The sequence below is a fragment of the Phoenix dactylifera genome, chromosome 11 (assembly GCF_051530095.1).
Source record: "Phoenix dactylifera cultivar Ajwa chromosome 11, Ajwa_hap1_PhDact_Kaust_v1.1, whole genome shotgun sequence".
NCBI classification, from domain to species: domain Eukaryota; kingdom Viridiplantae; phylum Streptophyta; class Magnoliopsida; order Arecales; family Arecaceae; genus Phoenix; species Phoenix dactylifera.
This window is the reverse complement of record NC_143200.1, coordinates 28,727,959-28,754,390: the sequence shown is the minus strand read 5'-3', so window position 1 is coordinate 28,754,390 and position 26,432 is coordinate 28,727,959. Positions and strand designations below refer to the sequence as shown.

The window sequence follows — 26,432 nt, the reverse complement described above, 5'->3', positions numbered from 1 at the left end:
TTTTTGTTGAAGTGATAAAATCCTTCTTGGCTATTGATAACCAATGACTCAATAATGAAAACACAAGACGATACAGCCCACAACCCAGCATGGACTTTCCTTCCCAAATGTTCAACTACATTTTGCGGCCGAAGAAAAATAAGCCAGATCGACCCTCAAATAAACAGGATGCAGTTTTAGGTTTTTCTCACCTCCGAAATTGTGAGTGAGCAGCAATCCAGCAGATCTGTAGGTCTGGGAAGTAAAAGTCTGAATTGCCTAATTTTTTTCAGAGAACATATTGGCTTAGTAACTTCTCAAACCTTCAAGTTAGGAGGAAGGGCCGTTACAAGTTTCGAAAGAAGCAGCATCACAGCCGAAGAATATCAAGCACGGAGAAGCATCTAAGGCAAGAAGCAAAGAAGATATCGCAATTTGTTCGAAGGTAGCAGGTGAGTGCGAGCGAAGAACAAAACCACGTGGGAGTAGAACCACAAAAGCAATGGTGCCGAAGTCGGGCACGTCGTTAAGCAGGACCACCCATCCTCAACACACAAAAGAAAAGAAAATATGGATCTTAGTTGCATTGCATCATCCCTATTATAAATCTCCCTATTCCTTAAAACTACAAAAACCACAAACTATTTGGCATATGATAGGAGACATGTATAGAAAGGTAATTAAAGTTAAAAATAACTTATCCAAATTCAAGCAGTCGTTGTTGAGTGTCGCTCAAATAGAACACAGTTCACAGCCAACAAAGCCCAAGGAGCTATTGTCGAAAAAGATGAAGTATCAAGCCAGTATCAGTGCTCAGCTCCTACTGCAGCTCCTATATCTGGCAGCAGAGTTTCTGCACAACAATCACTAATCATAAGTCACTTCATATGACATATGAAACAAGTGATACCAACGACTGTCTGTCATAAATCAATAATAAGGTGTAAAAGAATTAAGCTCACCCATTAGCATAGGGTGATTCATCACGGCTATGGCGATATGGTGGTGACCTGCTGTAACTGCGCCCACGAGGTGACACGCTGCGTCGCCTTGGAGAGCGGTAACGAGGACTGTAGCTCCTGCTCAAGGTCAATTAATTATTAGCAAGAAATCCATCATACTGTCCATCTGCCAAGCAATGTCCACAAGAATGGTTGCATGTGAATTACAATAATTTGAAGTGTGCTATCCCATACTCAGTTCATTGAAAATGTTCCTTAGATAGTAAAAGTTGATCCTCTAATGAACAAAGGTATCTTAAACTCATTATCATTTAATAATGGTAAATTTACCAGTGTCATATATATACATCTACAATGGAAAAGTAGGTATTTTGAGTAGAATGTAAAGAAAAACCAGAACATGCATTCCGGGCTTTAAACTAAACACCTAGTAGGCTAACTCAAAAACATTATTCTAATAACAAGTCCAGTATCGCATATATACCACAAGAAATATTTAGGAGTGACATGGAAGCATCCTGTTTTTACTTCAAGTTTGTGATGTCAAATACTCTTCATGTATAGACATACTACTTTACTTTCCCTCATCCTAAATATAAATGAAGCCCCTCCAGTGGATTGAGAAGTTCTTATAACTGCAAGGTAAGGATATTGTGCAAATAAGAGAGTTCTGAACTCTTCAATAACTAACTTTGATTTGTGAGTAGTTTTCATAATTCAATCAAAATCATGGTAAAGCTACCCATAAGCAAGGAGCACTTTTCAATCATAGCATATGCTGTAAGTTGATTTTAACCATTCTTTGTGAATTGTTCAAACCGGCCAGCTACCATGTGAGTCCCTCCCAACACAAAAGAGTGCCAACATAATTTAGAGAGTAACAAGGTCAGGACTTGTGAATAGAGAAAATCAAGATGAGAATGGAGAACACAGAAAGATGAGAATGAATAAAAATAAAAATAAAGATATATAAAAGTATATATCTAAAAATTGATACATGCACTACCTAGTGAACTATTGGATGGACTCTGCTATAAATCTTTGCATTAACACATAATGAAATAAGAAGAAACATTACATTTAAAAAATATCCATTTATGGCTTGAGAGTTTCTTACAATTTTCCAAAATTGTGATCAGAATTTTGTTGAAAAAATATCAACCCAAGTAGCAGAAAGATACTTCAAGAAAGATCTAAACAAACTGTCCTAATCATAAAGAAAAGTACCACACATCTGGATCAGCCATCCTGAGAACACCTTTTCCCCCCTTATTCTAAATATTTTCAATTGAAATAACTGATTCAACTTGTGTGAGGCAGGAAAATTAGCATGTGAATTATATTTATCACACAAAAGTGAGTGGCATGTGGAAAGTTGTTTGTCGGAAGTTGTGTAGGTGATAACAGTTGGCACTGTTAACTACCTATTTGACCGCATGAACCCTATTGCTCCTCATGTGACAAACAACTAGTTACTAAGACTGCATATATCGCTAACTGGATGAACCCTATTACCCCTCATGTCACCAACAGCTAAGGTTACTGAGATTGCATATATCGCTATAGAAATGAGACTGCATTGTTGCTCCAAATGGCAGTTAACATGTGACACTGGTTATATTCTTTATTACCTTCTACCATAGCTTGGACTCCTGCGATATCTGGGACTCCGGCTACGACGCCTTCCACTGCCTAATCCTCCAGAACCAATTCGCAAACGGCATTCACGGGCAAAGTGACCAGGTTCACCACACTCATAACACTTCATATCAGAACCACCATGACGGTCACGACCACGGCTGCCACCACTTGAGTTATGGGACAACTCAACTCTCCATCCATTCTTACCTATTACAAAAGAATCCCATAGGGTGATTTTTTTTTAATGTAAAATATTTTTTGCATAAAATGCTCTAACAATATCAAGTGAGGTTAGGTCAAAAATAGCTCCAAGTCTTCACATGCTCAAGGTGGTAGAATATTTGTCCAAGCCGAGAAAAATCAAAGCTTAACATAGCAAAACATATATCTATAATTCACATGCTCATAAACATTTCATACATCAATGCAGACTAACTGAATAAAAATACATATATCACAAGCCTTCAAGGCTTTGCATGAAGTATTTGCACATAAAAAAATCCTAATGCAGTATCCTATATCACAGCCTCTGATTTACTCCTTTGAGATATTATTGCAAAAGTGTCAACATTTTACACTGCTGCTCACCACAAACAGAAAAGCTTTTGGATTATACATAAATGCAAACACAACTATTCCCCACCTATCTTAGTTGAGTTTTAATGGTCCCACCAAGTCCATGAAGGTGACAGCCTTCAATATGGTTAGTGTGTGTACAACCTTCCACCCCATGCTCTACCAACCTTGAGCAGCAGAATGCTTCAAAACAAGCATCAATCAACTTGAAAGATTGCTACAACCAAATGACTATATGATGTTTCATATCCAATCATATTTTCTATATAAAATAAACATAGAACTATTATTTTATGAATTTGATTAAATAGCCACCTCAACAATATGAGAGAAATACCAAAATTTAATTTACTTGTTAATTCTTCTAAAAAGCGAAGAAATTTATTTGAATATAAAAGTCAATAAAAAGCTTCAGAAGTATATTTTTGATCTCTTGAAGTTCAAGAATTAACTAACATATATTCATAGTACAGAATACTAGCATATTTGATGAATTTCACTTGTACATCATGTCAATTTCAGCTTAAAATTGTCAAAACTATGCAAATAAAGACCCATATAACAAAAAAATACTTTAAAATGTTGTAAAATGATTTTCTTGGGTTTTTCCTATTTTAATTTTAATTTTTTCTTGAATTTTAGATCGAAACTCTGAAACTTGGAGTGAAACTTCCAAAACCACCAAAACTGCCAAAATCAAAACCAAAACCAAGGCCGAGTTTTCGAAGTTTGGCTGGTAGAATGGGGATAAAAATAAGAAAAATGGAAAAGAGTGCTGAGTCTTATGATTCTCATGGAGCCTAGGAGTTGTACGGGCTTTTGAATTCAGAAGGGTAGTACATATTTTAGAATGTAGAACAAGCAAAGGTTCATAATCAGAAGGACGGATAAACGCATGACAGATCAGGCTCTGATTGAATGAATCTGAGAGCATTTTATTATTAACTCTCAACTTGAACCCAATGCTCGACAAATCAGAACCAAAATCCATGAAAATAAACATAGGAAAGAATGGAGTGTGCCATGGAACATGAAGGCCAGATGACAAGAAAATAGACCTACATGATTGATTGCACTTTAACCTTATGTTTCAGAGAGTAACTATACAAGAGGAATATTATTCGCAAAAGAGTTAATTTGAAATACAATCCCAGAAGTTTCAAGACAAAATAGTATTAAAATACTAACCATTGCAAATGGAGATATAGCAAGGGAAGCAACATAACAGTTCTAACAATTACAGCACTATATTGATTTACAATTATTGGCTGTACAAAATAATATTGCAGAATAAGACAATAAGATAACACAGAAATGTATAATGATTTTCCTGCTTATTAAATGTTATACAGAAAAAGTCATCCCAAAATCAGCCATTCAAGATATATTTGATTCATCCATTGAGTAAGTATGATATAGCCACAAAGGATGAAGGTCAATGACCAGTTAAAAATAGCCTGTCTAGATAAACATTTCAGAAGAACACAATGACGTAAGTTTCTAAAACAATGAACTATTTCATTAAACTCAAAGATCTTATCCAAATTTCCAAAACATTTCAATATAACATGTAACTTGTCAATGTACCATCCAGTTCACGAATTGCATCCTGAGCATCCCTGCGGTCATCAAAGTCAATGAAAGCAAAACCCGGTGGCTTCCTGGCAACCCATACACTGCATCAAAAAATAGAAGTTACCTAAACAATACAGATTCTAAAGTGATCGAAGTCCATGCGTATATAATGCTTTGTTACTAAGTCACATGAACAGCATTCAACTAAACAGGGAAGAAGAAAAATCTGCCAAGACGACATGAAGCAGCTAATAACTCAAACAAGTATCTTCATAGAGACTGTTTACTTGTCTAGATACACTCATCACCTTTTACAAATGTTTCAGATAAACACATACAGCAAATATTTTTTGGGATTGTCTAACATATAAAAATATGGAAACCTGTTCAATATGTTAGTGGACCACCTTTCTTTGATACAGGGGAACTTTTATAACATCAAGAGCTAAGACAGAATATGTGTTAATATTTAAAGGTTTTAAAAAAAGAAAGGAAAGAAAACTCAACTTGTCAAGAAAAAAAAAAGAAATTTTTCTCTATGTATACAAGCAGTCTATAATAGTACAAGGATCAAAATTTATACTTTGCATACAGCAATGCTCTACCTCCAACGTTACCTTACCGTGTATCTTCCAATCAAGCCTCCTCCTTGCTCTTAAATATCTCTTCAAGTTCTTCAAGTCTTCAACTTCTCCAATTAAGCTATTTATCACATAGTCTTACATCAATACTGTCTAAACATGACAGATAACCTGTCTTGTTGGTATATATCAATCATTATCCATTAATCATCTCCTTTCCTTATAAATATATTAATCTTTACAACCAAAGAAGCCACAAAGAGTTCCTATTGAAAAAAGTGACATGGTGCATACTTTTTCTCCAATATCACTGGTAAATGATTCACAAGCTTATGAAAAACAATATCACCAAAGCTAGAAGCAACAGGTGAAAATAATGCAAACAGAAGAAGGATGATGAAATTTTTCATCAGCCTTTACTTTTTGCTGGGTTTCACCAAGTGCCTTGAGCATTAAAAGTGTATTGCTTTGGGCAAAGATTTCAGCAAATTCATGAAGTGGGCATGTTTTTAGAGGCACGTGTGGGTTAGAGAACATCAACTGGAAGTGTGTGTCTCCTTCCTTCCCCACACGTTAGCTTAAGGTTACGAGACACTACATAACACAAATACTCAAAAACAACTCAAGAAACAAAAAAAAGAGTAAATTACAAAAACCATCTTAAGATTTACGTTTATTACACTTACACCTAGTTAAATTAACAACGTTAGTGAATCCGTTTACCTCATATGAAAGTCAAAATTTCTCATGAGTGATGAGTTCAAGTATGAGATAAAAAGAAACCTTAGCGTGGATTTTTTATACTATTGGGTGTAAATATAATATACACCTTAATCTCGGAAAGATTTTTGTAATTTACTACAAAAAAAATCAAGTTAATACATATATGTAGATCGTAAATGAAAGAGATCAAGTAATTAAGCAACTTTAAGCACATATAATCCCCAGAAGAGTGATCATTAGATAAGTCCCATTATTAAATAAGTATAAAATTAGCATCTAAACAAACAAAAAGAATTTAAACCTATAAGATAGAATTGCAAAAACTAGAAAATATAGCAGTCCTGCTTAGTTCTGTCACATACATAAATCCATCCTGGCCACAAGCATCTTACCTTCGTAAAACCCCAAACACCCGAAACTCGTCTTCAAGTTCCCGGGCAGTAGCTCGCGGATCCAAATTGCCAACATAGACACGAGCCATTCTGTACAATGATATGTACTAGCATCAGTCAAAATAATATACAAGCAGCCACATCCTTGAATTCGTGCAGTCTAATATAGGAAAAAAGAGGATGGACTAATCACATTCGACGATATCTTGGACATCAAACACCAAGTATCATCCAAGATCGCAATTTTAGGAAACCCGAAAGAAAAGGAAGGAAAAGAGGTAAGACGGTAAAGAAATTTAGGGAAGAAGAGATCGCTGAATCCAATCGTTCGGTTGCAACAAAATACCCAAAAATATAAGTTTCCGGTTGCCTTTCCCTCTTTCTATCAATCGATCAAATATATTTCTCTATAACATTAAAAAAAAAAAAAAGAAAACGATATATTGACAGAAATTCTATCAAGAAATTATATAAGAAATATCTTAAAATTTCACAAATCCAGAAAGGGTGTTGAGATCGCCGAGCTCCTGCCTCTTTCGCGCCGCAAAGATTTCAGGCAAGAGATCGATCGAGATTCTAGGGTTCGATCGCACGATGGTAGATCGCCCAAACCCCAAACCGAGGGGAATAAACTGAGATCGATAAAAGAGAAAGAGCAAAGAGATCGTTGCTTACTCGCGAAGAAGATATCGAGATCGGGAACACTAGGGATCTCCTGAAATCCTGGCGACGGCGACGAGCTTCCCTCCCACCAATAGACGCTATCCTGGCGTCTGCCTTCTAGAAAACGGATGGGGGGGATATACATAGGCCACTGGTCCCTGGATCACTTTTAGAGGTGGAGACGGGTCGAGTAGACCCGGGCTCGAGCCGCTTTGAACCCATCGGATGACTCCTCCGGGCCGGGGCTGCAACCGGATCATGTGTAGGTTTGTTCAATTAGACCCAATCCGGAGGCTGACACGTTAGAGACCATAATAAAACGATTTTTCTTGCTATGGCTGTCTACGGCATTACTGGCATTGCAATATGAATGAACCTGTTGATTTATAGGCGAGCTGCGTGCTACTGCAACCTTAGAGCCTCCGTTTCGGCCATCCAACTTTCATCGAAATCCTAGTCTTCTCACGAGTGCTGACTCTAGTCGTTGTAGTTTTCCTAGAATGTAATGGTGTTCGCCCACATTGAGAGGGAAAAAAAACTGTAATGGCGTATCCTCTATTTTTGTTTATATATTTTTAAACAATTTATATTTTTTTGAAAAAAAAATAAAAGTGATTATTTTATTAAAAATATATTTTTATTTTTCTCCTTCCGACTCTTCTTCTTCTTCCTTTTTGTTTAGGGTAGAGCTTTTTCTCCTACTCGGCCATATCGCCAGCCCGGCAGCCCCATTCTCCTTTTCTCTCACTCATCATTGGCCACATCGTCGGTCCTGGTTAAAAAAAAAAAAAAAAAGAGAAAGCAAACTAAGCACATTTTCTATCCTTAGAAATTTAGCAAAAAAAATATTATTTTAGTTTTCCATTTTTTTATTTTAAAAATAACAAAAATATCTAATATAACCTTAGTTGCAAGGTCCGCCGAACCAGTACCAGAACTCGTATTAGTCGACGCCTGGTACAGTTTGGTACCGAACCGATAGAGCAGTGGCATGTGGCCCATATTCAACTTGGTTTGGAATTGGATTGACTTGGTGCGAGTCGGCCCCGAACTAGCCGATTCCGGTTAGTCCAATATCAGTTTCGGACAGTATGGGCTGGAACCAAATATGAATGATGAACGGATCCGATTTCGCACTGGGTCAGTTTGGTACCGCCTAAACTGAACAGTTCGGCCCGGTTTAACAAATCTTGCTTAGTTATCTGTTGTCAAACTAAAGCTTGAGTCCCCAACGAGACGGACTTACTCAAAATGCAAATCAATTTGTAAGCATACACCATCCACTGCAAAAATCTCAAATATGCCAAAAAAAACTGATAAATAAGGGATGATAAATGAAAATCTCATACGGTGCAGTGCACCCATGGCTTATTTTTGAGCCGCCAATTGTGCATCCATGCATCAAATACAAGTTCCGTCGGATACCCAAGATATACGCACCGCATCAAATACAAGCGCGTGGCACAGTACAGTGGATGTGGGGCCCACACGGAAGGTTGGCTTCTTGCCCGTTCTTTTCCTTCCGGCCTCCTCCTCCTTTTTTCGATTTTAGGGTTTTGAATTGCGATCGCTTTCTTCGTTTTCCTTGATCGATGGATGCCCTGGATTCCGTCGTCGATCCCTTGCGGGAGTTCGCCAAGGACAGCCTCCGTCTCGTCAAGAGATGCCACAAGCCCGACCGCAAGGGTAAGTCTCGATTTCGGCCCCCCTATTCCGATTTGAACGATCCGTGGGATTTGATGCGTTATATCGTTTGGAATTTTCTGTTTGCTCTCGGATCTTTAATTCTTTCATTTGGATCTTTCCGGTTTTCATTCCGGATCGGGGCTGTAGAGTTCACGAAGGTGGCGGCACGCACGGCGATCGGATTCGTGGTGATGGGATTCGTGGGGTTCTTCGTGAAGTTGATCTTTATCCCGATCAACAACATCATAGTCGGATCCGGCTAGGTAATGCGATGTGTACCGGAAATAATTTCCAAGTATTGATAGTCATTAATTCAGAAAAAAAATGATTTTGGTGAAATATCGGTTATTACGGTCGTTTTTTTTTCCAGTAGTTTGTATCCTTTTTCTATAGTCAGTACCCTTAGCTACTAAATCGTATTGAGATTTTCTCTGTTTTTGCTTGGTATCGTCTTTCGTCCGTCAGATATGGAAAAAAAATAATTGCTATTGGTTTGGTTCCTGTAGATCTTAATGAAGCATTTGTGCAGGAGATGGATATTTGACATTCAGAACTTATAAGATTTCTACACCATTGACACGAAATTTCTTGCTATCCTTTCTTCACTGTATAATGACCACTGCTTGTTGGTATTTTTACTTGTGATTTACTCGTTCAACTTGTGATGCGAATAAATGTGAGGAGTCCTTAGACTAAATCGATACCTGTGTTTGGCAACCTTGTATGAACTCAGTTACACGGAAGGGTTGATTTACATTGGAAACAGTAGATTGAACCCATCACATGTTATATCACTTTCCTTATGGAGAAGGAGCCATCAGTTATGGACGTTGTAGAAAGTTATATCTTTGAAATAAAATAATTTATGAAATAAACAACCTGCCTGCCTTTAGGAGATCAGCTTTAGCGGATCCGGAGTCCAGATGCAGTTTGTTATTTGTGAGAGGAAAAGGCGATGGAGTTTGCTGGATTGCCCATTCCCATGCTACAGTGGGAATTTTACTCCAGGAAAAGGCCACCATCCCCTTTATTTCATGTTGGATGAGTAATTGGCGGACGATTTCATAGGTGCCAGCATTATTCTTTGTGAAAACAAATTATCATGGTATGGTTAAAATAGAGGGGATCGGTAATAATTAAGATTAGCAATCCTCTTGTCAATGCAATTTGCTTAAAATAGTATGCACATACACGGATTTCCACTTTCAAAAGAAATTAGCTGCTGCAACTTTAGGTTCACCAATAAGTATGGTAGGTCTTACTGGTTGAAGTCAGAACTTTGTGGTAGTTTCGTACATTTTCTTAGGTAGAAGTTAAATCAGTTAATTTCCTGCATTTATTTAATTTCCCCTCCCTCTTTTGGATGTCTTAAAATGCTACTGGGGACCACTTCTGAAGGAAGGATTTTGCATCATTCGGTCAGCCTGTAGAGCTACAACTATAGATGGAGATCAATGCCATGGTTTGGCCAAGAAAAATTAATATTGCATTGAGTGAATATTTAAAGTGATCAATGCAGCAGTTTTGCGGTTGTGACCATACTGAAGAATTTCTGTCGTCATGATAAACTTTCTGGTCGCCATGATAAACTTTCTGGCAAATGCTTGAATGACTTATTGATTTATTGGTGTAGTCATTCTTTTGCTGCAGTGTATTGACTAGAAGATGGACTTATCACGAAGTATCTTGTTATTTGAGCCGTGACTAGGTGTTGAAGCACATTTGGATGTAGAACGAATGAGGTGGAACTCTAAAAATATTCAGGATGTGGAAGTGCTTAGAAGTATTCATGTAAAATAAGTAAAGTACTTAAATATTCAATTAGTTGTTTTTTAATAAGAAATTCATTATATAAAGTTTCCTATAATGGTACAGAATAGATGATAACATTGCCACCATACTGAAATTACGTAATTAAAATATGTAGCAAAAGCTATTAATTTTAGGCAGCATGTATGGACATGAGATTTTGGAGCAAATGCAACACCTTCAGTGGAGGATTCTAGCTACTAAGTTAAATTTGTGAGGTCCTTCAAGCCTCTTGTGCATGTGAGGCATCATTGATATCACCGAGTACAACATCCCCTATTGATGATGTTACATGCAAAAAAGCTTGAAAAGTCAATAGTTGACTTTTTTTTCGTAATATTTGGATGCTAATAATTGTCCTGTATATGAATAGGTTTTATGTTGAAGTATGATTAAGTATTCTATAGCGATCCCCTCTGTTTCACAGCACTTTTTCTTATACCCTCACAGCACTCAATATCCATGTTTGGCATGGTTGTGCTTGCCTTTGGGGAAGGAAGATGCTTTTCTCATTGAGAGGAAAATCCAGCTAGTACTCTCGTCTTTACTCTTGTCTTTCCTCGAAATGCTTCTAGCTAATTTTGCATTCCTAGAAAGATTGCGAGTAGAAATTTTCTTTGCACCTGTTTGAAAGGTTAGTAAACTGGAATTTGGCTCTTAATTCTGATGAGTATGACAATTTTGGGCTGGATGGTGTTGCATTTGGTGGAAAGTTAGGCAAGCCATGTTAGTAAGAAACATTCAATCTGCTTTCTTGGGTGATGCTTATAAGATTGAAGAGTGTACATGTTAGGAGGTCATGCTTCATCTTGGAAAGGGGAAATTTGAGATTTTGAATTGACATTACCTTTTAAAAAAGTAGCGAACAATCCTTGCAGGATGTGATGTTTGTGTAGTTCCTGTGAACTCTTATGAGAAGCTCACCAAAGATTTCGTCTGGAACTTAATATTAAGGAATTAACTAGAGTAGGAAAAAGGTGATCACTTGATTGGTCCAATGTAATCAATGAAGTTTATATTCCTTGATTTAGGTAGGATGTGCATAGCTTCAGGATTTGCCAGATCTTGTTCACTTCCAAGTCTAAAAGGTTGAGGGATAAGCTTTAAGCATCATCTCTGTTCAGTCTACTGCAAATGTGAAACCTATTAAAAACCATGCACATTGCATGACATATCGGAGGTAGGTTATCATGATGTCATGGAACGAGAGCCATATTCCAAAGAAGTTGAGGGATTTCTTTTGTTGGTTGGCAAGCCAATGTTGATCCTGACTTATGACTACCACTTGCTAAAAATAGTACCTGCAGAAGGCCTTTAATCAATTATCTGCATTATGTACTGGATGGGTTATGGGATCACTACTTACTTTCTTCACTATATGTAATGAGTAAACTATGTTTTCTACTTTATTCATGCAGGTTGATGAACTTGCATTAATGTTCCTGTACGTTTTGAGGATGCTTTCTTCGATTACGTAAGGCAAAACAAGTAGTATTGGAAAGGAGTTATCGAACTTGATCTTGTGTTTGGTGATGTGGGAAAATGGGTGGTAGGTTGTTCTAAATATGTTGTTTCTACTTTCTTGGTAGAGGCAATGATGCTAAACTTTTTTATGGTAGTGGAACAATATGTAATCTGATCTGAGATTTTTGCTCTTATATCGAAATGTCAGACCATGATTTTAGGAATTAGGATATCGTTAAGGACTCCTTTGGTTCGCAGGAAGAGGAGGATGGAAAGTGTGGTCAATGGAAAAATAAAAATATATATATTTGTTGGAGATTTCAAAGAAGAGAGGTGGAAAAGTAGCATTTCTATGGAAATAAATTTTCTACATTTTATGAAAAGAAAAACCTATGTGGGACATGGGCAAGTCACTTTCCCATAGGTTAAGAATTGCAGTAATTTGTTTACCAAAAATGCCCTTAAACCATCATAATTTTTGTAATAGCTATTTTTAATAATTAATTTTATACTATTAAAAATTACCATAATATAAAGAAGTTGTGGTAATTTTAATATAAAAATGTATTAATAACTATTAAAAATTAGCATAATCTAAAAAGATTGTCTAACGATTAAAAATTGTTAGAACCCTAAAAACTCAACACAAGAAATTTTTTTAATACATATTTTTAAATATTTAAGAATATTTTAAATATTTAAGAATATTTTTAGATTTAAAAATATTTAAAAATAGCTATTAAAAATTATGCATGCGATGTTTTACGGGCATGTTACACAACTTTATTAAGGGTATAACATGTATTTTATATAATTTTTTTTTACTAAAGTAGATGCTCGACCAAACATAAGTTATTTTAAAAAGTGTTTTTTCTTTGTCATTTTCACACGGCTAACTAAACATGCAAAAATCACTTTTCCAAGTAATTATATATTCAGAAAAAACATTTCAATGAGGTAAATTTCTTTCCGTGAACCAAGCGAGTCCTAATTGAATTGGAAACTTTAGTTCTTCTGGCATTGGTAGCATGGTGGGGAAGATTCTCACTTGAGTGGCTTTAGCTGCAGCCGTTCTGTAGGTGTCTTATTGGACCTTCAGGTGCGCATGTTTTCTCTTCCATGATGGCAAATACAGGTTTGAGTTTTAGGGTTGTCACAGGTCTTTAACATTTCAGTTGTGACTTGTTTCTTGCTAACTGCTTGATATATCTGCATCTGAGACATAATTGTCTTTTGCCCATATGCTTTCTCATTTATTTTTCTCATTTTTGTATGATTCAAGGTTTTCTCACTGCATCATATTCATGTCAAACATGATAATGTTCATCTGTGTAACTCTACCATGTGTTTCTCGCAGAATAAGAGCTGTTCTAAGAAGAGATGGAGAAACAACACATTCGCGAGTTTTCCAGTTTCTTTTGACTCTAGGAAGGACGATTTGTTATTACTAAAAACCTGATTGTTACATTAGAGATTTAAGCTAAAGCAGTTTGGTTTCATAGTCACTTTCTTAGACTTGAGATATTTTTGATATATATATATATATATATTAACATGAGCTTACTGTATACCACATTTTTGTGGTTAACTCCAGTTAATTGAATTTAATCAGGCATCAACCAGCGTTTAAATCTTAACAATTTCTCCTTGGTAAAGAAGCAGACATCTAGGTGTTGCTGATTGTGAAATGACAGCATACATTCTCAGCGCTAAAGGTTATTATTGTTGAGCTTTTCCCTCAAGAACTAGTGGAAGCAAAAGAAGCAAAGGAGAGGTTTGCTAACCGGAAAGATAGATGGGCCCTTTTACATAGACCGATAGCAGAAAGACTGATGAACTTGTTTCCTTCATTCAAACAACTAGGAGGCATGGAAAGACGGTATACCCAATGCCGTTACCTGAAGAAAGATTTCCATTTAAAGATGAGAATTTCTTACAACAGTACTCCTGGAACGGGATATTGGGATTTTCCCATAACGAAGAGATGTTTCGTTTTCTTATGACTTGGATAATAATATTCCAGCTGGCTGGCTCTGTTCTCAAGATGACTCAGCTGCAACCTTATGGAATAAAAAAAAAAAAAAGCAGCTCTTACATGGCACTAAGATATCACAATTCTTGGCCATCATTTGGCTGTCCATCATCTCGATCTAATGGGCTTCTCCACTTACAAGTATTCGAATTAGATAGAACCTAATCTACTGGATTGAAATAGAATAACTTTCGACTCTTCTGCTTTTTTAGAAACCGAATGCTTCTGCAGTTGTAACCGCATAATCAGGTCATTGCTTATCCTCAGTAATACTAGAATGCTTCTATGGTTGGAACCACATGATCTTATGCACTCTCTTTATATATATACTGATTATTGAAAGAAAAAAAGAGGTAGTGATCTAGCCTTTAATTTCCAAGTTCATAATTAATTATAGAGTTATTTGAAGTTTTCTACTAGAAAGAAAGAAAGGGGAAAAAATTTCTTGGATGCAGGTCGTCCATGTCTCAGTCCTCCAGGTATACATTTTATGTCAGCAAAATCTATATGGTAGCTAATGGAGCTAGCCATCATTCCTGTGATACCTTTTTTTTTAATTGGAAAATAACCGTAACTCGTTGCTTGAAAAATAATGATCCATTTCATTGCGAGAACCATGGATTTGTGACCTTATGCTGCCGTGGTGACAATAATGATCTCTGTCGGCAGGTGCAGTAATATTCTATGCAATATTATCAAAATAAGCGAACTTCTTGGCCTAGTTCAAATTTCCTTTGAACTTCCCAACCTTTATCCCTAAATTTCCTTCAAGTATTCCCCGAAAGATTCCAGGTGATGCTAGAAACCATCCTGTTTCAGCGGTGTACCCGGTCATGAACGTCAAGATCACTTCAGAATGAAAACAATCAGCCCACTTAGCCTATCACTATTTACCCATCATGGTGGAATGTTCTTCCAATCGGATATATATCACTAGCGACCAGCAGCTTAGATTCGCACGGTTCTCTTCTCCAACTCAACACGTAGTCTATTTCTCCCTCCTTAACTAGAGAACGGTTCAAGGCCAAAGAAAAGGTCCAAAAGAGGAGGAATAGAAAGAGATCAAAGAGTTCTAGTTCCTCACGTTTATCCAATCACCCAATAAGTTAATAAAGAAAGATTAACTAGCGCTGATGTCAACCCATTCCAAACCCAGAAAGGACAGCAGCGGAATCTTCTCTCTCTCTCTCTCTCTCTCTCTCTCTCTTCTCTCTCTTTAAAAAACAAAGAAAAGCACTTCAAGCACGCCGCCAGTTCAACTTTCAATTTGAACCAGTCATATTTCGCGCTGCGTAGTTCATCGTCAGATTCTTGCTTCTACACATCACCGAAGGAGAGGGCCACCTCGTCATGCGCTGCTATGTATTCTATTAGGATGGTTGGAGACATCTAGGATACTTGCTTTGTTGTTACAGCGTTCAGATTCGCTCTCGTTTTTTGGGTACCCCTACCTCCTGATTTTCTCAAGATGAACTTTGATGGTAGCATGTCGGGAGATGGGAGGTCCGGAGGTGTTGAATTTGTGATCAGAGACCACCATGGCAGTCTGGTAGTAGCAGAGGGTCGACGCACGCTAGGCCTAACCGTAGTTAGAGCAGAACTTCGAGCAGCCTAGGAGGGGATATCATATGCGAGGCAGGTGCTCGATGCCGAGCGGATGTACATCGAGGGGGACTCATCTATGGTGATCAAGTGGATTTAGAGCGCGGATAGATATAAAGATGGACATCCACTTATTCGTGAGACACGGAGGCTGGTAGTGGAGTGGGGTGTGCACCAGGTAGCTCATGTTTTTCGAAAGACGAACAGGCCAGCAGACTAAATCGCCTCCTATGTTGCTCATCATTCACGGGAGTTCTTGTAGACGCCCACAGTGGAGCTTCCGCCCCCTTTGTACTTTTTACTTTCTTCTGACTTGGCAAGCTATACTCACGTTAGAGCTATATGAATTGCCGTCTTTTACCAAAAAAAATAATAATAAATATAAATAAAATAAAAAAATAAAATAAAAAGGAGAGGGCCACCTCCAAATGGTCTCATTTGGATCAACATTTGGTTAACATCAAGCTGTTTGCATCAGGAAGTGGCCCAGAGAAATGGGAAGTGCCTAGAAATTGATTGAGAACCACAAAAAAGATTGATTTCCTTCAAACCTTTATAATGACTGCCTTACAAGCAGTTAGCAGAGTAAACCTATCGTTAAGGAAACAATGGCTATATATTAACATGCAATGAATGTAGAAAAGTGTCTGACAAGATACATATATCAGAAGAAAGGAACATGAAATGAGTGAAATCATATACATCTGTGAGCTGCATCTACAAAGAAAAGCTGAAGAAAAAAAAAGGAAACCTTTTTATGTGTAATCTACAATGAACAGGATGGACCGGATATGGAATACCAGCTCCAGCTACAGTATGATAATCGGAAACAAATCAGCTTATACGTTCCCTTCGGGTAGATCTCAAAGCATTCCTTATGCAACAAATCCTCCTCTTGGCTACCAAATCCACAAAATCAGATAAAATGGCTTTAACAGTTTCTGACCCCATGAATCATAAGCGTGCCTGACCTCCAGCAAACATCATCCAAGTGACAACAAACCATGAGACTAACTAGGCTCAACCTCTAACCAAGATGTTTCGATGGATCAGATCAGATCTGACAGACCAAGAAGAAAACCTTGTGTTCATTCAGAGATAGCCTTCAAATGAGACTTGACATTGTGATGGTCCAGGTGGTCGTGATGATGCATTTACTAGACCCTGAAGCATTTTTACTACGTCGACTGTATCATCAAGATAGTACTTAGCCTTGCTCGGTTTCTCCCCTACGGTGCATGCAAAGACTTCAGATATTGCTGGCAGTGATGGATTATTCATGTAACTCATGATGCTCTCAAACATGTCTTCATCAGATCGATCATCTCCGATGCATAATACAAAATCTGGTGGTTTTCCTCTGCTCAGCATGGTCGCAATAAGATTTTCCACCACCACACCTTTGCTTATACCCTGCATATGATCCCACATATATAAGCCAATAAGTCTATAATCCAAATTTTTAACAGTTACCGATGATGAAATACAGAGACAAAAAAAAATTTCTTTTAAAATGAAAAACACTACATGAGTGCCCATATTTGCAAATCAGCAAAGGCGTGGCCCATGCTGATGCGGACGCTTGTTTATGAAATCCAAATCAGAATCTTGTGGAGATGATAACCCTATTATACGTAGTCAAGAGATAGGGTTATCAAAATATAAGGTGGGCAGAGATTGTCCAGAAGTCAATCCTAATCTATGGACCTTTAGTTTGAAAGCTATGTTCATTTCACAATCAATAGATAATGGACATCCTTTTGTCTAAATTGAAACTGACAATTCAGAAGAGGTGGTGAAATTATAAAATAAGCTACAATAGTTTTTCTTACCTGAGGGATTACCTCTACAATATGTTGCCCCCTTTTCACAACCACAGGTTCGTTGGCAAGCACGTTCTCTAGATGATCAAGGAGTTCTTTTGCCTGGCAAGACCCAAACTCAGGATCAGCATCTTGATGATGCCAGACTAATGCGCTTTCTTTATGTTCGATGTAAGAACCATCAGTTGCTTCCATGTAGAGCCTCATTACAGGTTCTGCAATCTTTTTCCAATCAAAGTTGGCTATCAACATGCATGAGTCCCAAGGAGAATCCCGACTCCACCTGCAGTGACAGAAAATAATTCAAGATAAACCATCATTAGCCGTACAAAATCCATTATCCACCCTTCTGTTGAAATTATATGAAATAGAGATGCCATTACTTAATCATATATACAACATGAACTGCAAGAAATGTAACGAGTTACAAATTATTGCATCATTAATTAGAAATAACTACAAAGTATGATAGGATTCATTCATACATTCCCCTCAATAATGAGCTTGGATTTGCTGTATTTCATTTCCATATTCTGACATCTAAAATGCCATCCTATGATTACATCATATGATCCAACTGATACCAGTTTGACCATCTTAAAACTTCTATAAAAGCCATATTGATCTTGGTATCATTCAAATTTCAGAAAGATCAGAATTGTCATGATCATTAACGTGCCTCACTCTTCTTCTGTCTCTTAGCAGTAGAATTCACGTCCCTTCTCTCATCTTGTTGTCAATAAACTTCACAAGCAAGATCCTAATTAAGATATCCTCATCTTTTCTATATGCTTCATACAAAAACTAAATTAAAAGCCAAATACTGCCACATAGCTTCACATAATTACATATAACCATGTACTAACAAACTCTATAACAGATAAGGAAGATGCTGTGAAAGTCATAAGTCTGAATAATTTTGTCTTGGAACAGTTTATACTTCCACCACTCTACCAATATTCAATTCAAGATAATTGTTTCTTTTGATTATAAATCTTTTAAGGTAAGCAAGATTACAAGATAATTGTTTCTTTCAATTATAAATCTTCTAAGGTAAGCAAGATTAGAGAACATCGTATTTTAAAGCAAATGTAATAAACGATACCAGTTTGACCATCTTAAAACTTCTATAAAAGCCAAATCGATCTTTGTATCATTCAAATTTCAGAAAGATCAGATTTGTGATGATCATTAACGTGCCTCACTCTTCTTCTGTCTCTTAGCTGTAGAATTCACATCCCTTCTCTCGTCTTGTTATCAATAATCTTCACATGCAAGATCCTAATTAAGATATCCTCATCTTTTCTATATGCTTCATACAAAAACTAAATTAAAAGCCAAATACTGACACATAGCATCACATAATTACATATAACCATGTACTAACAAACTCTATAACAGATAAGGAAGATGCTGGGAAAGTCATAAGTCGGAATAATTTTGTCTTGGAACAGTTTATACTTCCACCACTCTACCAATATTTAATTCAAGATAATTGTTTCTTTTGATTATAAATCTTCTAAGGTAAGCAAGATTACAAGATAATTGTTTCTTTTGATTATAAATCTTCTAAGGTAAGCAAGATTAGAGAACATCGTATTCTAAAGCAAATGTAATAAACGAAGAAATTAAACAAGAATTCTTACCTCGTGAAATATCCATGCTCAGCAGAGATTCCTAACTTCTCGCATGGCGCGAGCCACTTGCTCAACTCGTCCTTCCCTCTACCGCTGACAACAAAAACTGCATTCTTTGGGTCCGAGCACAGGCTGTTCAAGATCGAAGTAACTTCGCTGCTTGGTGTTTTGTTGATTGAAGTCTGCGGCATCATCGTCCCATCATAATCCAGCAATATTAGCCTGCTATTCGTCGTCCTGTATGCCGAGGCTATGTGCTCGACCGAAAGCTTCCTGAAATTAGGACCGAGAGCGACGACTCGGAAGCTCATCCCGAATCCAATCCCCCAACACCTCCGGAGGAAATGGTCTCTGCACGCCCGCTGCAAGTCCTGATCGAATGACCTCGCCCAGTAGGCGACATCATGAGAGCTAACATACTTATAGTGCTTGTCGTGCCGCAGCTGCTTCTCGGCCTCCGGCATCGCGAGAGCCAAATTCATGGCCTCTGCCACAGCGTCCACATTCCAGGGGTTGACCCGAATTGCCCCACTGAGAGATGGGGAGCACCCGATGAACTCCGACACCACGAGCATGCTCTTCTTCGGAGATCCTTCCAATGCCAGGCTCCCTTGCCGGCACACGGTGTACTCGTACGGGACAAGGTTCATCCCATCCCTTACAGGATTCACCACGCAGCACTCTGAGACGGCATAGAAGGCAACCTTCTCGTGGGTGGACAACGGGCGGTCGATGACGACGATGGGCTCGTAGCCGGGCAGGCCAAACCGGTGATTGATCCTCCTCGTGATCGAGAGGATCTCGTCCTGCACCTCCTGCACGTCCCTGCCGTGGCTCCTTGCCGGGTTGGCGATCTGGACCAGCACCACCCGGCCCCGCAGCTCCGGGTGCTCCTCCAGCAGCTGCTCCATCGCCAGAAACTTCAATCCGATCCCTTTGAACAGGTCGACGTCGTCCACGCCAAGCAGCAAGGTCCTGCCTTTGTACCTCTCCCTGAGCTCCCGGACCTGGTCGGCCGTCTCCGGCGACGCCATGATGGAACGGAACTGCCCCATGTCGATCCCGACGGCGAGGATCTTGATGGTGACGGTGCGGCCGTGGTAACCGACGCCGATGTACCCTCGTTTCGACTGGTAGTCGAGGCCGAGCAATCGGGAGCATGAGGTGAGGAAGTGGCGGGCGTAGTCGAAGGTGTGGAAGCCGACGAGGTCGGCGTTGAGGAGGGCGCGGAGGAGGTCGTCGCGGACGGGGATGGTGCGGAAGATCTCGGAGGAAGGGAAGGGGGAATGGAGGAAGAATCCGAGCTTTACCCTCGGGAAGCGCTTGCGGAGGAAGGTGGGGAGGGCGAGGAGATGGTAGTCGTGGATCCAAACGAAGTCGTCGTCGGGGTTGAGAAGCTCGGTGAGACGGTCGGCGAAGAGCTTGTTGGCGGAGAGATAGGAGCGCCAGAGGGAGAGATCGAAGCGGAGGCCGCCGAGGGAGGAGGGAATAAGGGGGAGGAGGTAGTGGAGGAGGGGCCACAGGTAGTGCTTGCAGAAGCCGTGGTAGAAGCGGTCGTGGAGGTCGGGGGGGAGGAGGACGGGGACGCAGCGGAAGTCGCGGCGGAGGTGGGCGGCGACGGCGTCATGGTAGGCGGGGTCGAGGCCATCGGGGAGGCCGCGGAGGGTGCCGACGTGGAGGACCTCGACGCCGGTGGGGAGGCCGGAGCGAAGCTGAAGGACGAGGGCGTCGGGATCGTAGGAGAAGGACCAGGCGGAGGGAGCGGCGGGGTCGGGGGTCGCGCGGATGGGGAGGTGGTGCGAAACAATGATCCGGCGCTGCGGCGGCCGCGGCGACGGCGAGGCCGGCGGGGAGTCGGCGGCGCCGGCGGTGGAGAGTATGCACGGGTCCGCCATGACACGGGGGAGGCGGGACGGGTGGCGGGGCGACGACGGGAAGTCCGAGTCGGCGGTGGCCAGGTCCAGAAGGTTCGCTGAGGACCTAGAAGGCATCTCCTCGTCTCCTAAACGCCGTCCTTTTCTTCTTCTTCTCCTTCTTCTCTTCCTTTTCCTTCTGTTTGGGGATTAGGTTTAGGGTGAGGGTTAGGGTTTGGCTATCGATGGGTGTTGCAGAGGAGGAGGAGGAAGGAGAAAGCGGGGTTCATTTGGTGGGGTCTTCTTTAACTCGGTCTCCTTCTACTTGCTTCTCTCTGGGGATTGGAGAAACAGAAGGCGAGGATAACAGGAGGAGAAGTCTCGGCTTTCCTCCTCCTTTTTGGTCCTCCGGACGGAACCGAGCTCGTCGTCGATAGAGAGGGAGAAACGGAAGAAGGGGCAGGGGGGGATAGCCTGGCGGGCTAGAGACTTAACGGATTTATATTAATAACCGAAATGGCGAAATTACGACCGAGGTACAGGGGTAGTTTAGGTATTTAAGAAATTTGTGGTTGGCGGGTTTGAAGTTGGGCCGCGTGGACTCCGTGATGGGAGGTTTTATTCAAATCACGTGCGGTTCTTTCATTTGGCCTCCCGAGTCTTATCTTTTCGACTCCCGCTTAATAGACTTGTGCGGGATTTGATTCTGGCGCTGCACTTACTTGCATCCTATCCGCCATTTGTGGCGTCAAGATTGGGGAGTTGTTTAGATCTGAGGCATTTCATGAGAACACCAGATCAGGCGGCCACGTAGTAACCTACGATGCGTTGCAACGAGGTTACCACGCGAAATGACCCGCCGGATTCAAATTGAGATCCAGTCACCGCCTTGAGAAGTGACCGGAAACGATCCCCAGAGCCAACCATGCAAGACAACGCACTGGTCGAGACTTTTCGTTGTTTTTAATTAAGTGTTTTCCTATCTAGTTCGGTATGTGATGTGGGGTCGGAACCCCGACACCAGCCCGCACACCGGACGAGCAGGGAAAGCATCCGCGTCCTCTCCGAGGTATTGTCCGCTCTGGGATTGCCGCTTCGGGTCTGCGGGAGGTCGCCCAGGGCCGGAGCCCAATGACAGTCCCAATGACAGTCTCGAGCCCTGCCGGCGCGGGGGTCCGCGGAGGTTGCCCCCTACCCTCACGGTTTTGTCCCGCAAAAGGGCCCTCGGTTAGAAGAGGTGTTTGCACCCCCCATTTAAGGCACAGACCTTTCCGCTGATTATCCGATGTGGGACTAAACTGGGAACCCCATCCCACAACACAGCCCCCCCAGCGGGAAGGTCTGTGCGTGGCCGGGTCCCTTCCTCTAGCGCCATCTGATGTGGGGTCGGAACCCCGACACCAACCCGCACACCGGACGAGCAGGGAAAACATCCGCGTCCTCCCCGAGGTATTGTCCGCTCTGGGATTGCCGCTTCGGGTCTGCGGGAGGTCGCCCAGGGCCGGAGCCCAATGACAGTCCCGAGCCCTGCCGGCGCGGGGGTCCGCGGAGGTTGCCCCCTACCCTCACGGTTTTGTCCCGCAAAAGGGCCCTCGGTTAGAAGAGGTGTTTGCATCCCCCATTTAAGGCACAGACTTTTCCGCTGATTATCCGATGTGGGACTAAACTGGGAACCCCATCCCACAACACTATGAAAATATAAGAAAAGGAAAAATTATTCCTCTCCTGAAGGCAACTAGTAGACCGTAGAACACTATCTCAACACGCAAAAAAAAAAAATAATAATCTTACGGGAGGTGACCCTAACCGCGCCCTTCAGATTCATGCCGTTGAAGTAGAAAGCAAAGCAAGAGGTGGAGCGCCCGGCAGGGCAAGCACGAGGGGCGATATAGTCATATAAAGAATTCGAAACTTCTTCGGAACCAAGCCGATCTGACACGTGGCAGTGAAGCGGACCTCCAACGCCAGGTCACGTGACACAAGCAAGCTCCAGCTGGCCGGGGTACGGTATCCGCGAGACGGAGGCATCTGGACGGCCTCCGCAACCTGCCACGTGTCACAGACACTCCACGTGGCCAGCAGAGAGACGCGCCTCGTCAGCCCCGCCATTCCTGGAATCGTGGCACGCCGGCGCTCGAGCTCCCCGGCACGTGCGAAGGGCGTGACCGGCCGACTTTGGACTGCAGACATTCGCGCCGTATGCGACCAGGCGAGGAAATCCATCTCGTCCGCTCGTACTGCAGAAAGGACGGCAGATGCTCCGCCCGCACGGAGAGAGTTTCGTATACGGTCGGGTGTTTTCCGGATAGGGGCTTCGCCGGGGGATCCGTCAAGTCCCACCCACGTCCTACCTGGCATGCAGGGCACGCCATGGTCTAGAGGAGGGTGACGTGGGATGAACGACGAGTACACGTGGCACCAGGCGCGTGGCGTTTTGACCATTTCGGTCGCGCAGGGGAGCGGGGGTAATGCGGGGAAGGTGATCCGAAACCAACCAAACTCCAACGCGCTACGTCAACCGGATATGGGCCCACTTTATCCGAACCGAGGAACGAAGTAAGATGATATGCTGCTCCCGGGTATCCATTTTGTTAACCTGCTCCATACAAAAATATTTCGAAAAAATAAATACACCGTAATCCCACAACCACTAAGGCTGGAGCATTTTTCCTCCTAAAATTATGATTCTTAAGAAGCAGATTCCTGAGAAGAGAATACCTGAAAAAGTACTTTTGGCATATTTCGTTGACAATGAAAAAGTGACAGATTTCCAAAGTGCTTATGTTTAGTTGACCATCAACTTTTTTTCGAAAGTTATGTGTAATTCCTATTATACCCTTAATAGAAATTAAGTCATTAATGCCTCTTTAATACTAAAGGGCTTTTTGAAAAAAAATAGAAATGGAGTGGTTTCCGGCTCACGGAAAAGTAACTTTCCTATGTTTCTCATGAAAAAGATTTATTCATGAAACGTGGGAATTTTATTCCCATAGGAATACAACTTTTCCATCTCTTTTTTTTGAAAACTCCAACCAAACAAGAGACATCTCATTACTTTTCCGTTGACCACACTTTCCTTCCTTCTTTTTTCATGAACCAAACGAGCTCTAGAACGGAGTGGAGGGATTCAGAACAGTCCAACGGTGTTTTGTCGATTTAGCTTCAACTCCCTTGCGATTCAAGGGTGGGGGGTCCATGAATAAGATGGTGGCCCAGAAAATCGCAGCCGTCTGATTTGCTGTAATACTTCTCAAAGGGGGGAACTCACGGGGAAATAATGAAGGTTTTTTCGAGGCAAATCCGTAGGCTTGTCTTCCCATAAATAAAGATCATGGTGTGATCCTATTTGTCCAACAGCTACATGTGGGGTGTTAAGAAAATGTTTGTAGTAGTTATCATGGTCTCCAAGCAGCTAGTCCAAGCAAAGGGATTGAGGTCCAAAACTTGGGATAAGGTTAAATTAGCTTATCATCCAATTAGGATACTAATAAAGGTTTACTAAGACTATTAATTGAATACTTATGATTGCCTTCTTTTTATATAGAGTGTCATGAGAAAATGAAGAACCTTTTGCCTTCTTTTTATCAATACTACTTTGCTAACTTGCTCCTGATGCTGATATACCTCTTTCTTTAGTGTAACGTGTGGAAAAGGAGTCTTTAATGGATCGGGCTGTCAGAAATGGTGAGAAAGCTTGCGCTGAGGGTAAAGGCTAGAAGAAATAATCTCATCATGGATTTGGTTGATGGCACAAATGATGGGTCCGCCGTCACCATGGTCGGTTGGAAGCGCCGTTACCCGACAAGGAGATTTGCATGGAATCTTGCCTTGAACTGCAAACGAACCCTTGATTTGAGGAGCTTACAATCGTGCCCCGTGGGTGCTTTCCCAAAGTGACAAACCGGGCCGACAAGCTTGAACAAGCACCTTTGCACTGTTAACGACGAACAAGATCCTGTGGTTTCAAGCTGTCCGCTATATTAGTTGTTTGACATTATGGACTAAACATTCACCGGATCGCACTTGCTTCAAGATTTAAAAGTGAATCAATTGACCATAGAATAAGGCATGGAATTTGGTTTCGTAGAATTTGCCCGCCAAAGAAGAAGATCATAATATATATATATGGAGCTACTCACCACTTTCCATGTCGATAGGGTCCACCCTTTTGCCATCAAAAAAAAAAAAAGGCAGTATCCAAGGTTTTTGCGCTTCAACAAAATAGCAAGACGTTTCTTCCTATCCAACAACCAAAGACCAGGCTAACCAGTCGCCAGAGCGACCCGTGTGGCGGGGAAAACGTGGCAGATTCAGTGGTTGGGGCTCTGTCCATCGCTACTCGTAGAACATTCAGAGTCTCCACCTTGGTCATCCAATAGCGAAGAAAGGGAGAAAAGACGACAGAGGAAGAGGCATTTTAGTAGGCGTGTCCAACCTAACCGTGTCTTCCAGTACAAATCCGTGCTGACGAGTTGCAACTTCCTAGAGGAAGAGGGAAGCTGCTCCAAGGCTCTCATGCCGCCAAATCACCACTCAGCGGGTCCATGATTTGACCATATGGCTCTTGGAGGGCACTTGCCAAAAAATCGGTGCATCGTGATTTGAGGGTGTGGGAGTCATCGAAAGAAGACAACGACTGATCGTAGCATACGGTCGTCGCATGCCAGGCCTTATCGTAGTTGGGGCAGAGCTTCGCGCTACCTGAAAGAGGATTTCATATGCGAGACGGATGCTTAGCGCTGAGCGGGTATACATCGAGGGGGATTCTTCTATGGTGATCGAGTGGATCCGGGATGCGGACAGATATGGAGATGGTCATCCGCTCATTCGCGAGACATGTAGGTTGGCTTTAGAGCTGAATGAGCTCCGGATAACACATATTTATTGGGAGGCGAACCGGACTGCAGACTGGATCACCTCCTATGTTGTACGACATTCTGAAGAGTTCTTATGGACGTCTTCCGTAGAGCTCCTCCGCCACTGTACTCTTTACTTTCTTTTGACTTCGCAAGATGTACTCGGATTAAAGCTATATAAATTACCGTTTTTACCATAAAAAAAAAAGAAAAAAGAAAAAAGACAAACGACTCTTTCCTAAAACCCCAGCAACCATGGAAGTGTGGTGATCCAACGCCCGATCAAAGGGATTTTTCATGAAGAGTCCGATCCAGGCTGCCGCCAGAAGGACAAGATTAGAAACTCCAGAAATTTGAGTTTGTGAAAGGGCCCTAGAACCTGGCTGGCTGCTCATTCATGACCCCAGACCATAGCACTAATTAAGAACCACTACTGGTTTCCAGAAATTTGAGTTTGTGAAAGGGCCCTAGAACCTGGCTGGCTGCTCATTCATGACCCCAGACCATAGCACTAATTAAGAACCACTACTGGTTTCTGTACTACAACAGCTCGTCCCTGGTAACAGGATCAACTATTC

The 26,432-nt window shown here is 41.2% G+C and overlaps 3 protein-coding genes across 5 annotated transcripts; 1 reads left to right on the top strand and 2 right to left on the bottom strand.

The window, feature by feature from the left end:
- On the bottom strand, window positions 1–7,244 carry LOC103710473 (serine/arginine-rich splicing factor RSZ21-like). 2 transcript variants are annotated; one of them, XM_008796190.6, is made up of 6 exons: window positions 7,105–7,244; window positions 6,430–6,519; window positions 4,746–4,834; window positions 2,573–2,789; window positions 942–1,058; window positions 1–832 (listed from the first exon to the last, which is right to left on the bottom strand). In XM_008796190.6, the coding sequence occupies exons 2-6, from the start codon at window positions 6,516–6,518 to the stop codon at window positions 793–795; spliced, it is 552 nt and encodes a 183-aa protein (XP_008794412.3). In that variant the 5' UTR covers window position 6,519; window positions 7,105–7,244; the 3' UTR covers window positions 1–792. The 2 variants fall into 2 exon arrangements, with proteins under 2 accessions (XP_008794412.3, XP_088563836.2); XM_088707710.2 differs by having other exon boundaries at window positions 6,961–7,120.
- Window positions 7,245–8,610: 1,366 nt separating this feature from the next.
- Window positions 8,611–13,556, top strand: LOC103710472 (protein transport protein Sec61 subunit gamma). 2 transcript variants are annotated; one of them, XM_008796189.5, is made up of 3 exons: window positions 8,611–8,778; window positions 8,926–9,041; window positions 12,006–12,140. In XM_008796189.5, exons 1-2 carry the CDS (start codon window positions 8,685–8,687, stop codon window positions 9,039–9,041), a joined length of 210 nt encoding a protein of 69 aa, XP_008794411.1. In that variant the 5' UTR covers window positions 8,611–8,684; the 3' UTR covers window positions 12,006–12,140. The 2 variants fall into 2 exon arrangements, with proteins under 2 accessions (XP_008794411.1, XP_008794410.1); XM_008796188.6 differs by lacking the exon at window positions 12,006–12,140 and adding an exon at window positions 13,409–13,556 and having other exon boundaries at window positions 8,617–8,778.
- Window positions 13,557–16,282: 2,726 nt separating this feature from the next.
- On the bottom strand, window positions 16,283–21,469 carry LOC103710488 (putative alpha,alpha-trehalose-phosphate synthase [UDP-forming] 9). The gene is made up of 3 exons (XM_008796205.5): window positions 19,155–21,469; window positions 17,518–17,791; window positions 16,283–17,098 (listed from the first exon to the last, which is right to left on the bottom strand). The coding sequence occupies exons 1-3, from the start codon at window positions 21,134–21,136 to the stop codon at window positions 16,778–16,780; spliced, it is 2,577 nt and encodes an 858-aa protein (XP_008794427.4). The 5' UTR covers window positions 21,137–21,469; the 3' UTR covers window positions 16,283–16,777.
- Between the last annotated feature and the right edge of the window lie 4,963 nt (window positions 21,470–26,432).